General features: G+C 38.2%; 1 protein-coding gene across 24 annotated transcripts in view; it reads left to right on the forward strand.

Moving 5' to 3' along the window:
• The window catches only part of PUM1 (pumilio RNA binding family member 1), a 128,532-nt gene that overhangs the window by 75,084 nt on the left and 41,202 nt on the right, over positions 1–12,246 (forward strand). For 14 of the 24 annotated variants that reach the window (XM_055573875.1, XM_055573874.1, XM_055573878.1 and 11 more), the window contains 3 exons: positions 6,663–6,756; positions 8,108–8,224; positions 11,903–12,054. In XM_055573875.1, coding sequence (XP_055429850.1) covers positions 6,663–6,756; positions 8,108–8,224; positions 11,903–12,054 — 363 coding nt within the window. The remainder of the gene's footprint in view (positions 1–6,662; positions 6,757–8,107; positions 8,225–11,902; positions 12,055–12,246) is intronic. The other 10 variants (XM_055573880.1, XM_055573884.1, XM_055573883.1 and 7 more) reach the window with 3 other exon arrangements.

Consider the following 12,246-nt stretch of genomic DNA (forward strand, 5'->3'; position numbering starts at 1 on the left):
ATGAAAACTCCAGTGGAGAAAATAGTAAACTAAGAGCTTAAAATTAGACATTAACATACATGTTCAATAGGTAATATAGAAATAGTCACCCTGGATGGTAGTTGAGGTTGAAAAAAAGTGACTTGTGAGGTTACATAGATAGTGTTGTGAGTCTTACCAACTTTGCTGTGCTGTCGTACAGGCATTAACAAGGCATTTTAAGAAGTGATGACTGAATTAACATGATTTACTTTTTTCGTGCAGTGTTAGCTTAGAAGCAGTTTTAGACATTCTTTTGTCCATATTAGTCAGTTAACTATTGACTGTTGTATCCTTGCAGGGACTTTAGGTTTTGTCCGTAATGAACAGAGCTAATGTTCATAATAGTCTTACAGTATATAAAACAGTTCTGGAACAGTTGAGCTACTAAATGTTAAATTGATTGGTCAAGAATCCTATCAGACCAGGGGAAGGCTCATTGAGGACCAAGTTTGTATAGACCTAACTTGGATGAGAGATGGAATATATATTCCTGCAGTTAAGAGAACAGAGTTATGGAGATGGAAATGACGATGGTGTGATCATAGGTTAGTAAGAGTAGAAGGTACACATAAAAGGGAAACAGAAATAGATGGATTTGGTTACTGAGTCCAGGTCACAGGCATTAAGAGCCAGGACTGAGTACAGACAATATTAATGATTGTGAGGGTTGAACTAAACATGTAGTGTAGCACGTATTTTTCTATATATTTTGCTCTTTTATCATGGCTTTCTTAAATGGGCATCAGTTTTTTTTTTTTTTTAAGTTGGGAGTTTTGGAGTTATTTGCTATAATTGGTAGGGTATGTTGATGATCTTATGAGTGGATCTGGTTTGATAGTTGACAAAGTAAATCCTTCTTGTGTCCTATTTCATTTCATTTGGGGTAATAAGTTGGTTTCATAAGACTGTTAATATCAGCCTGTAATTAGATACATAATATAGAGCATCCTGAAAATATAGGGAAGATATTTTTCATTCAGTTCATTACAGACTAACTGTCTTTAGGGATACTTTGGTTTTGGATAACTAAGCTACTTATCTAATCACTGTAAACCATCATCTTAACCTAAGATGTATTTATAGCAGGGATTCCTTTTATGGTGCCTTGGCAGTTAGGTAAGATCTCAGACTGAATTCTTAGAATACTGTCTTAAAATGTATAATGTAAGTATGATTACAAAAGAAGCCAATTATATAAAAATAGCTATAACAGTATTTAAAAGCAAATTGAATGATGGGTGTTTGCTTCTTTTTCATATGATGCATGAGATAGACGTAGTTGTACTGGCCATGGTGGTGAGCATAAACAAGATTGTGAGATGTCTAGCAGTTGTAAAGTAATATGAAAATACATGATTTCTATTTGTGATCGAATCACAGAAGTGTGGCTAAATTTAATGTGGTTTGTTGCCTATGATAATAACTGAAGGGCATGCTAAATTTCCTGACAGTAATTTTGCTTGCCTCAAGTACAAAGGTCTGGGGTTAGGAACCTTTAATTTAGGGTGGTTTGAAATCTCATTGATACCACTCTCCTTACTTTGTCCTCATTGTCTTCTCTTTAATCCTGGAAAACACAGTGAACAGTTCATATGTAATGTGTTCATACTGTTTTGAGTTATGATGCTTGCATAGTAAATGGCCATGAAATTATCTCTGTTCATCTAAATATATTCTAGAAAATTATTGCTAGGTTTCATTGTATTACAACCTAGTAACAGAGACCACAGCCAAGATTAAGTTGATAATCAGGTGGGTTAATCTGGTTAATTGTTGACGTTCTTTATTTTAGGGTTCAGTTACTGTAAAAATGGCCTAATAATGTGGCATGCGTTACAAAATTGCGTACTGATGTACTGAAACTCTAATCTGTTAAGCGTGAATTTTTAACAAAGAAGCAATACACTGAAAGCCTTAGTCAGATGGCAGAGGAAGTTGGCATGCATTGCTTTTTAACGTGTGGTAGTGATTTAAATGTCATTCTTATGAGACTGAGTTTGCATAGTTTTAATATAGGTATTTAAAATTCTTGGCTTTCTTTTCATTTATAAATGAGAGGAAGATTATTTTGTCAGCGTCATGTGTATAGTCACTGTTGAAATGCCGACTTTAGTAGCTAGCAGTTAGGTCATTTGAAACATACCTTTATTGTTCTTTGATGAAATTTTAGAATATGATTTTCCTCTAAAGATAATAATTTGCTTGATGAAAGGCTGTATTTTGTTTTCCTCACTTATTTAGAAGTCATTTATTTTGAAATCAGATTCTTCATCTGCTAAAGAAATGTGAATTTTTTTTTAAGTTTGGCAGCATAGTTTGTATGTACCTGTTATACTAAAAATCATTATAATTATATGTTAACTATTGCAACTGTTCAGATAACCTGATCAAAAATGAACTTTGATCTAGAGGCTATAGACAGTAGCAGATTTTCAAAAATTTCATATACTGAGGACTAGCGCCAGAATATAATTTTTTCTTTAAAATTTATAGCCCCACTATTGATGTAATACTCTTAGTGTTTAAAAGGCTTTTCTCCATGAATTCTGGCAATAGCCTTGTCAGGTAGGGCAGCCATTTTTATAGATAAGAAAATTAAGACATCGAGACGCTCGGAGACTTCCTGAAGGTCTTAAACCCTGCTCTGCAGACACCTTTGTCTCAGTTTCTGGCTCCTCGTGCTTTGCTTTGGACCTGGTTCTAGAAACATAAAACTCTGTGTGTGGAGCTGTCTCACCTTCAGGTTTAACTGCATTCATAGTTTTTTTTAGCATGGTATATGTTTTAAAATTACTTATCAACAACAAAAACAAAAAGGTTTTTCTTTCTTCTTTGTGACCTAAAGCAGGTGGTGCTCATGAACTCAGCAGGACTTTGACTTTAACACTGCTCAGAAGTTTTTTTGGGGGGTCTATTTTGTATACTTTTTAACATTTAATTTTTGAATAGGTAGTAGCATTCACATGGTTCAAAAAATCAAAACAATGTAAAAAGATGAACAGTTGTTATTCTTCTTTCCACTCCTGCTTTCATCCTTTTTATCACTTTTGTTAGTTTGTTGTGTATGCTATTAGCATTTTAATTTTTTTACTATACGATGTTGTGGTGTCTGCCGTATATCATCACAAATAGGTCATAATTATATATATATAGATATATAACTCCCCTCCCTGTTGAGTACCCCCATCCCCCCATCCCACCCCTCTAGGTTGTCACAAAGCACCAGGCTGGGCTTCCTGTGTTATACAACAGCTTCCCGCTAGTTATCTGTTTTACACATGATGGTGTATATATTGGAGAAGGCAATGGCACCCCACTCCAGTACTCTTGCCTGGAAAATCCCATGGACGGAGGAGCCTGGTAGGCTGTAGTTCATGGGGCCACTAAGAGTCAGACACGACTGAGTGACTTCACTTTCACTTTTCACTTTCCTGCATTGGAGAAGGAAATGGCAACCCACTCCAGTGTTCTTGCCTGGAGAGTCCCAGGGACGGGGGACCCTGGTGGGGTGCCATCTGTGGGATTGCACAGAGTCGGACACGACTGAAGTGACTTAGCAGTGTATATATGTCAGTGCCACCTGACTCGGAAGAGTATTGCCTTCTGCTTTCTTTGTCCCTTCCCGGACTGCCTTGCTACATGACGCACTATAAGAGGTGGCCCACAGAAGGGCTGTGTCTGTGTTTGGGGGTGCTTGCCACATTCATCAGAAAGAGTATCACATAGAGAGGACTTCTATGTGTATTGATTTTAATAGTTAGCAAACAACCTTATGAGTTAGATCTTTATTGTCCATCTTTAGAGAGAGGAAGAGAGTGAGGCACAAAGTGACTTTGCTTCCCAGCGTCCTGCACACAGGGTCAGTGGTGGACCTGAGATACCAGTCCAGGTTTTCTGGCCCCAGAGTCTGTGCTTTTATCCGCTCTCCACTAGGCATATTGCCTTAAACTCGTAAGAAGTCAGGCCTGGCAGTACGTTTTATTTTGAGGTGAGAAAGGGACAGAGTTTAGCACTTTGCCCAGTGCTAAACAACGCATTTGTATGCGTTGTTCAGGATCCTCTGGAACCTTTCACTTGGCAGTTACCCAGTTTTGTTTTTTTAATAACCTATATTTCCAGTTAATATTGGACTGGTTACATGCGAGAATGTGCCAGAATTGCTGTAATTTATGCTATGATGAAATCTGTCTGCTGTTGATGTATAGTTTACTTATGTTTAATTGTTTACTGCAGAAGGCACTCAAAATAATTCCTTCTCTGTCACAATCATGAACACATTAATCAACTCTCAAACATAGGATATATGGGAGCAGTTATAAGGCCTATATGTTTCTAGTTAAAATTATTAATTAGTCCCAGTGTTCAATGTGGTAACACAGTAGTGAGAACCCCAAACTAATGTTACGTGGAGTGGTTACTTTTATTCATAAACTGTGTGTGTGTGTGTGTGTGTATATATGTATGTGTGTGTGTGTGTGTGTGTGTGTATATATATATTTACAGATACAGTACATGCATGTAATGTTACATGAAATGTTAAAAAATGTTAAAAACATACAAAGTGAGGTTAAGTCATAATGGAATGGTGTTAAAGTACTGTTTTTGGTTAGTAAGTCAAGATAACCTCAAGAGTTACATTCTGAACACAGTATCATTCTCCTAGCTTCATGTCACAGAGCCTAGCTAATAGTGCTCAAAAAAAATTTGTTGAGTGAAATGAGTTATTTTATTTGCAGCAGGGCCAAGAAAGGTAGAGGGAAGAGGCTAGCATGAGCATTGTCTGAGATGTTAAATATTTCAAAAGGTTTAGGCTAGGAAAATTCCAGAGACCCATTGAATAGATGGTAGATACCTAGTGGAACTAGGAGGTGTTTTTACAGTCTTGGAAAAAATTTGGACAACTCTCTACTGTTTTACTTGTTTTCTGCCTCCTGGATGCGCCTCTTGAAGGGACGGGTTTGGGGAGAGCTGTTGGTAGGAGGAGTACGAGGCACTATCCTTCAGGTGAAACCAAACCAACTTGGCGATGATCACAAGATTGTAGTTACCAAATAGTACTGGTTGGCTCCCTTCCTGGAATGAACAGTTGTTTTGATATATTTCCCAGTAGAGTCCTGTATTTCTTTTGAATGCTTGACATTTAATCAGTGCTTATGAAGTAGAGCTGTTTTTTTTACCAGCACTATAATGAAGTTTTCCTTTTCTTTAACCTTTGAAAATAAAAAAAGCTGTATAAAGCATTTTTGAAACCTGTACTACATGGTTACTTTTGACATTCATACTCTGAAAGCAGACACTTATTTTACTCTGGTTTTTAGAAAGATAAATATATATATATATAGAGAGAGGTAACAGGTGAAGTTGGTCAGTATGTTCAGACTATTCACCTTTAGAAAAAAAATTAAAGTCAGTCTGTTTTTATACTTGAGGCAGAGAAGTAACCAAATCATAACAGTCAGGTTCACCACAACTGAATCAAAGTTCAGTTGTGACAGTAATTAAATTGAGTTGTCAGAATGACATTATCACCTACAGTCCAAAACAGGTTTCTTTATGAAGACATCCGTGGTTCAAGATCCACGGTATGTGTTGTATATCATCCAGTGATGTTAGCCTAACCCCTGAAAAGTCCTGTAGAAAGAGTAGGTAGGTTGAAGGTCCTTTGTAGGGAAGTCCCAGCAGTAAATTCTCCCAGTCTGATTTCAGTAAATAAAGACGTCTTCAGTATATAACTCCTTGGAAGGAGGCATATCAGGGCAATCCAAAATCAGGTATCCCCTTTCTTGGTACCAGTATTGTTCCTATTAAACTGTATGAACATTTTATTTAGTGTTGTAAACTTAGTTCCTTGCACAGTGCCTATCAGGTTTTGATTCAAAAATAATTTAAAATGAATGATTGACTTTGTAATAAGAGAGAATCTTAGGATATTCTTACTGTCAAGACCTTTGAATTCCTTTCCTTTTCTTGGAAACTAAGCTCATAATCCAAGTTTTGTTAGTAGCAGCTATACTTCTATTGTTTTATTTCTCACATGTAAAAGGATTGGTATCCTAGGAAATTCGGAAGCCCCTGAAAGTTACACATTGTCCACTTGACCTGTTTTTATAAACCACTAGTTGAGGAAGATATTCAGTATTTTCCCCAGAAGAGACAGCCAGGGGATGAAATGAAAACTTTCCCTTTTCCTGTCTAAAATGTGAGTAGATGAGGATTATTTCAGAGTGTTTGTGGAGTTCTCAAAAGAACTAAAGGGAGATAACAGCACTCGGTGCAGTGAGGTAAGTCATTTGTAGTACATTTGTTTAGTTTCTGGCTTGCTCTGGATCAGGCAGCGCCCTCAGACCTGAAACAACCGTTAGGGCATTTGTATGTATGTTTATGGTTCAGGGGACAGATAACCTGTGAAGCAAGTAGTCAGCACGTGGGAACTGGGCTCACCAAATTGAGCCAGAGTAGTAGAGGGAAAACAGAAGTATGAAGCATCATAGATACCAAGGGAGTGGAGTAGAGCATGAGAACATTCTTGTTAAAAGCATCATGTCTAAACAAGAGTTTATGGAAACTTTTATTCAGAGAGGCTTTAACATTCCTTCATTAGATTGGTTCTCTAACCTCATCATGCCCTTTTCTTCCCTCAGCTGTTCCAAAGACCCAATGCGCTTGCTGTCCAGCAGTTGACAGCCGCTCAGCAGCAGCAGTATGCGTTAGCAGCCGCGCATCAACCCCACATCGGTAAGTCCTTAAGCCAGAGGCTGCCTTGTAGGGGTGGCCCCACCTTAGGACAGTGGCTGCTGTGGAACCCAGCTAGTATGGACTGACTGAAAGTCCTGACAGATCTCAGAGTCAACGGCCTCTAACTCTTGTCCAGTTGTCTTTAGCCACCTTCTTATTTTTCTAGACCTAACTCATAAGATTTCTTAGTATCCTGTTATTGCTCTGCCAGCTGTTTCAGGATGTAAAGTATTTCCTGTAGTAGTGACTAGCATCAGCTCTCTTGGTAGGTTTGGATGAACTTAAATAACAATTTTGTGCTTGTTGAGCATATATAGACTATGGGTGTCTCAACATCACATCTTATTAGGTGGCAAGTAGTACCTGTAAACCTATTTTCCAAGTAGCATGTGTTGAAAAATTTAAAAAGTTGTATCATAATCACTGGTTTTTAAAGTTGCTCTGTACCTGTTGTACTTGTTAATGTCTTGATATTAACATATTTTTTATCTTATGGAACATATTTTTGTCTTACTGCTGACACTGGACTCCTCCCCGCCCCCCCCCCCCCCCCCCAACAGCTTTTTTGGGGTCTTTTTGAAATAGTGCTATACAAGTACAAATTTTATAAAGGGGGGTGGTTAAAATGACATGATTGAATAGATAGAAAATCACCCATCACGGATTGTGAAATGCTGTGGAAGAAAAGACGCTTCTAGCCTAGTTATATAGGTGGCCCTTGAACAACATGGGATTAAGCTGTGCAGGTCCACTTATATATGAATTTTTTTCAATAAATATGATCTACAGTACTACTTGATCCTTGGTTGAATCGTTGATGCTGAAGTGTGGCTATGGAGGGCTGATTTTAAAGTTACACATGAATTTCTGGCTGTGTAGATGTCTGCACCCCTATCCCCTGTGTTGTCAAAGGGTCACCTGTATTAAGTCTAGACCTTTGCCTGGGTCTGATTTAATTTGTACTTACAGATAGTAGTCTTTATAAATAGGCATACATTTTCTTTGAGGAGAACAGGAGAATTGTTTAAATGGAAATAAATACTTCCCTCCATCCCATTACAAACTGTTTTAAATCACTTTATTTTAACCTATTATAATTTCATTAGTCTTTTAGAAATTGTGCTAAATTTAAAACTGCTTAGTAGTTTTAATTGTAATCTTTAGCAGAGGTTATTAAAAAAAGATGATAGATGGATGCCACCATAATCTTTAGTACAGGTATTATCTTTTTGAAAGTCCACTTTACTCAACCTATTGTAGCTTCTCTTTTTTCTCCTCCCCACAGAATATTTAGCCAGACTGTGTAGGAGTTTGGTAGGTTTGTTTTAGTCAAGTTTGTTTTTACTGACAGGTATGTTTTCAGCAGGTTTAGCTCCCGCTGCATTCGTCCCCAACCCATATATCATCAGTGCTGCTCCCCCAGGGACGGATCCCTACACAGCTGGATTGGCTGCAGCAGCGACGCTAGGTGAGACGTTTTGCCACGAGGGATTTTCTCACCTGCTAAAAGAAGTCCCTTTGATGGGCATTCATTTTTTATACTCTTTTACAAATCCGTGTTTCCAGTGGATATTTCTCTCCTGATTTCCAGGACCGTCTATCTGCCAGCTAAATATCTCTGCCCATCTATAACCTCAGATTTAAACATATTTAAAATGAGGTTAATCAGCTACCTCCTGTCTTTTTTCTTTGGCTTGGTGCAAATGCCTTTAGGCCTCTTGTCGCCAACATTTTTGGCATCAGGGACCAGTTTCGTGGAAGACAGTTTTTCCATAGATGGTGGGAGGTAGGGGCTGGGCAGTGGGGTGAGTGGTTCAGGCTCTAATGTAAGCGATGGTGACTGGCAGATGAAGCTTGGCTCACTTGCCTGCTGCTCACCTCCTGCTGTGTGGCCTAGTGCCTAACAGACTGCAGGCTGGGAGTTGGGGACCTCTGCTTTAGACCACTTCCTAAATTAATTAATTCATTTACAGTGATGTGTTACTGTATAGATATTTTTGCTCCACTGAGTCACCAGTTGCTCATATATATTTTGGGAATTTCTCCCCTTGCTTATATCTTCCTACTATGGCAGATCCTTTAATCTTTACCTAGACTTTTACAGCTGTTCTCTCTTATATTTTACCAGCTTTCTTCCTTTTTCTCCCTCGTTCACCCACCTAGATTGTTTGAGAAAACAGTCTCAAACACAAATCTATGTCACCCTTCTACTTAAATCCTTTATTGATTTCTGTCTTACCTACCTAATACAGTACACTGCAGATAACGTCAGCATGGCTGGTCGTTCCAAATTACTTGGGTGGTGATGGTGGATTGTTCCTTGAAATCAGTACTTGAAAGGAGCTACCATGACATTCTAAGGATTGGTGAGGATTGGGACCCACTATGTATAGCAGTCTTTCCATGACTATACGAGCATCTCCACATGTGCACCACTTCTACCCGGCAGGGCCCCCCCGCCGCCCTGGGTCTCATATCATACATTCTAGCAGTATTAAATTGATTTTGGTTTGCTACACACACCGCACTGGTTTAGGCCTCTGCGTCTTTAGACATTACGGTCTCCTTAGTCCTCTAGAGTAAACTCTTTCCCCATACTTTGCCTGGGAAGCTTCTTAGCTGGTATTGTCACCTGTAGAAAGCGTCCTTTGTTAACCTGTCCTCACTCTTTCTCTTATCACTTTGTATTTATTTGCTTGTGTATGTAAACATGACTGTGTCCCTTTTGTTTGTTTTTATTTTCATTTCTATTGCTTTGGGAGACTGACCTAAGAAAACAGTGGTATGATTTATGTTAGAATGTTTTGCCTGTGTTCTCTTCTAGGAGTTTTATGGTGTCATATCTTAAGTCTTTAAGACATTTTGTACAGTCTGAGAATGTGTTCTAAATTCATTTATTTTCATGTGGCTGTTCAACTTTTCCCGGCACTGTTTGGTGAAGAGACTGTCCTTTTTCCATTGTGTATTTTTGCCTCCTTTGTTGAAGACTAATTGACTGTAGGTGTGAGGGTTTATTTCTAGGTTCTCCCTTCTGTCCCACTGGTGTCTGTATGTCTGTTTTTGTGCCAGTACCATGCAGTTTTGATTACTGTCGCCTTGTAGTATTGTCCGAAATCTGGCAGGATTATGCTTCCTGCTTCGTTATTTTTCTCAAAATTGTTTTGGCAATTTTGAGTCTTTCCTGGTTCTATATAAATTTTAGGGTTATTTGTTCCAGGTCTGTGAAAAATGTCATGGGTAATTTGATATGAATGACATTAATTTTGTAGATTACTTTGGGTAGTAGAGGTCACATAATTTAAATGTTACAGAGTTGAGATTTAAGTCAGATCTAGCTCAAAGCCTGTGCATGTACTGCACTGTCATATACTGTCCATGTTGTCTTGAATTATCTTTTTTGTACTTCTTTCCTTTACTAACTTTGCTCTACTGACTTACCATATGTTATTTGAAACAAAGAACCAGTCTTAGAGATGACAAAAGTTGTCCTCAGTGAGATCATAGTTTGATGATGAGAATCTTGCTTTTGTACTTATCATCTGAGCCAAATGGAAAATGAATTAAGTGCTTTCACACAGAGCAGAAATGTTAACTAAACTGTTATAAACTAAAACTGCATATTCTTGTGGAATGTTAATCCACAGAAATTGAAACAGACATCCTGAGGGAATCAAGCTCAATTAATGATGCATCCTGAGCCAAACATGCCCACATGTTTAAAAATTTTTAACTTATTTGCTTATTATTAAAAAATGATGTAGCATAGCCTTCCTAAGCAGCACCTTCATTTTGCACCATTTTGCACTGTGTTTGACCATGGGCACCTTTATAAACAGATTCTTGATCTCATCTAAGACTACAGATACAGAAAATGCCAAATTAGAAATGTCAGAGTTAAAAAGAAAAGAAATGTCATAGTAATATTGGACAGTAATATAATTTGACTTATTTGTGTTTTAGAATTTAATGGAGAAGCAAAAACATGAACCAGTTTTTTTTGACTTAATGAAATACATATTTTTACAGGATTGGCTACTATGTCAGAATGGATGTATTTGAAACAGGTCTATGGAATTTCACTGAAAAGTGCAGATATTATTTAATCAAGTTGCAAATATTTGAAACTTTGCTTTAACTAGGAAAATTCTCATTAGATATGTGTTCCCACACATGTGAGATGCTGGCTTTGTGCCCTTGTCTTGGTTGACAAATGAGCCTTGATGTTTCTAGCCACCAGCTTCAGAGAATTCTGTGGTTTAGATTTTTGCCCCACCTAGGTTGCTGTCCGCATAGCTCTGTTAACTTCTCTCCTGCTTGTTCTGTTTGGCAGAGACTGCAGTGGTAGCTTGTTGTCAAAGAGGTTAAAACAGAACGCTCAGTTTTGTATAGAATACTCAGGTCTGTGAGAAGTCGAGGTGTCTTTTTTTTTTTCCATTTCCGTCTGTTTTCAGCTTTGACTTAAGTTTAAAATTTCACATTCCAATATCTAAATGTAGTTACGTTGAATGCTTATTGTGACATTAAAAATAGAGATGGGAAAAACAAGCTTCTTCAAATTTGAGCCGTGGAAGTTCAGTGGCGTGTCTGGGCTTTGTTGTCAGACAACTGATGGATTTTCATGCTTCTGGAGTTAATGAAGCACCAAGATCCCTGTCCCCATCAGTCACTTCAGGTGTCGTCCTTAGACTGAAAGCAGGGTGCAGCTTCATCTTTCGCTGTGTTCCATCACTTTAAGCATACAGACTTTCCATTTCCCTTTTAGTAGCAAACTTTGTCTATATCTATCCTATATATATTTTTTCTTTCTCGGTAAAAACACACCTTTGCCTTCTTGACCAAGGCCAATTCCTCCATCTGTTCTTAGTTTCTTCCAATTTTATCAGTTATACTCCCTTTCAATATCTCCAATGCTTGGTCCTTCCCCAGCTTCTTTCTCTAGGCCTGGAGTATATTGCTGACTTTAGGGGACTTTGGTGTGGGAATCACATAGAATATTTTCTGTTTTTAAAAAAAAGAATTCATGATTAGCTAAAATGAATCAATATATTAATATTTTACAGCAGTGTCTGGTGAATCAAATATAGTCTTTGGAAACTCTGATTGTTAATAATCTAAATTTTTCTTACCTTTCTCTTGCTATTTTTAGGCCCGGCTGTGGTCCCTCCCCAGTATTACGGAGTTACTCCCTGGGGGGTCTACCCTGCCAGTCTTTTCCAGCAGCAAGCCGCCGCCGCTGCTGCAGCAACAAATTCTGCTAATCAGCAGACCACCCCACAGGCTCAGCAAGGGCAGCAGCAGGTAAATGCCAACAAAACTTACCCCAACCGAGTGTGAATCTTAGTTATTGTGTGTAATTAAACGGTAATGTTGTTCCTGATAGAGAAACTGTAAATGGTGAGTGAGTGAGTTCCCTCGTGTGATATATGAGTTCAGACAGACTCGCCTGTGCTTTACTGAATGCCTTTTATGTATCTGTTCTTTGGTCAGCAT

Source organism: Bubalus kerabau, chromosome 3 (genome assembly GCF_029407905.1).
Source record: "Bubalus kerabau isolate K-KA32 ecotype Philippines breed swamp buffalo chromosome 3, PCC_UOA_SB_1v2, whole genome shotgun sequence".
NCBI lineage: Eukaryota > Metazoa > Chordata > Mammalia > Artiodactyla > Bovidae > Bubalus > Bubalus kerabau.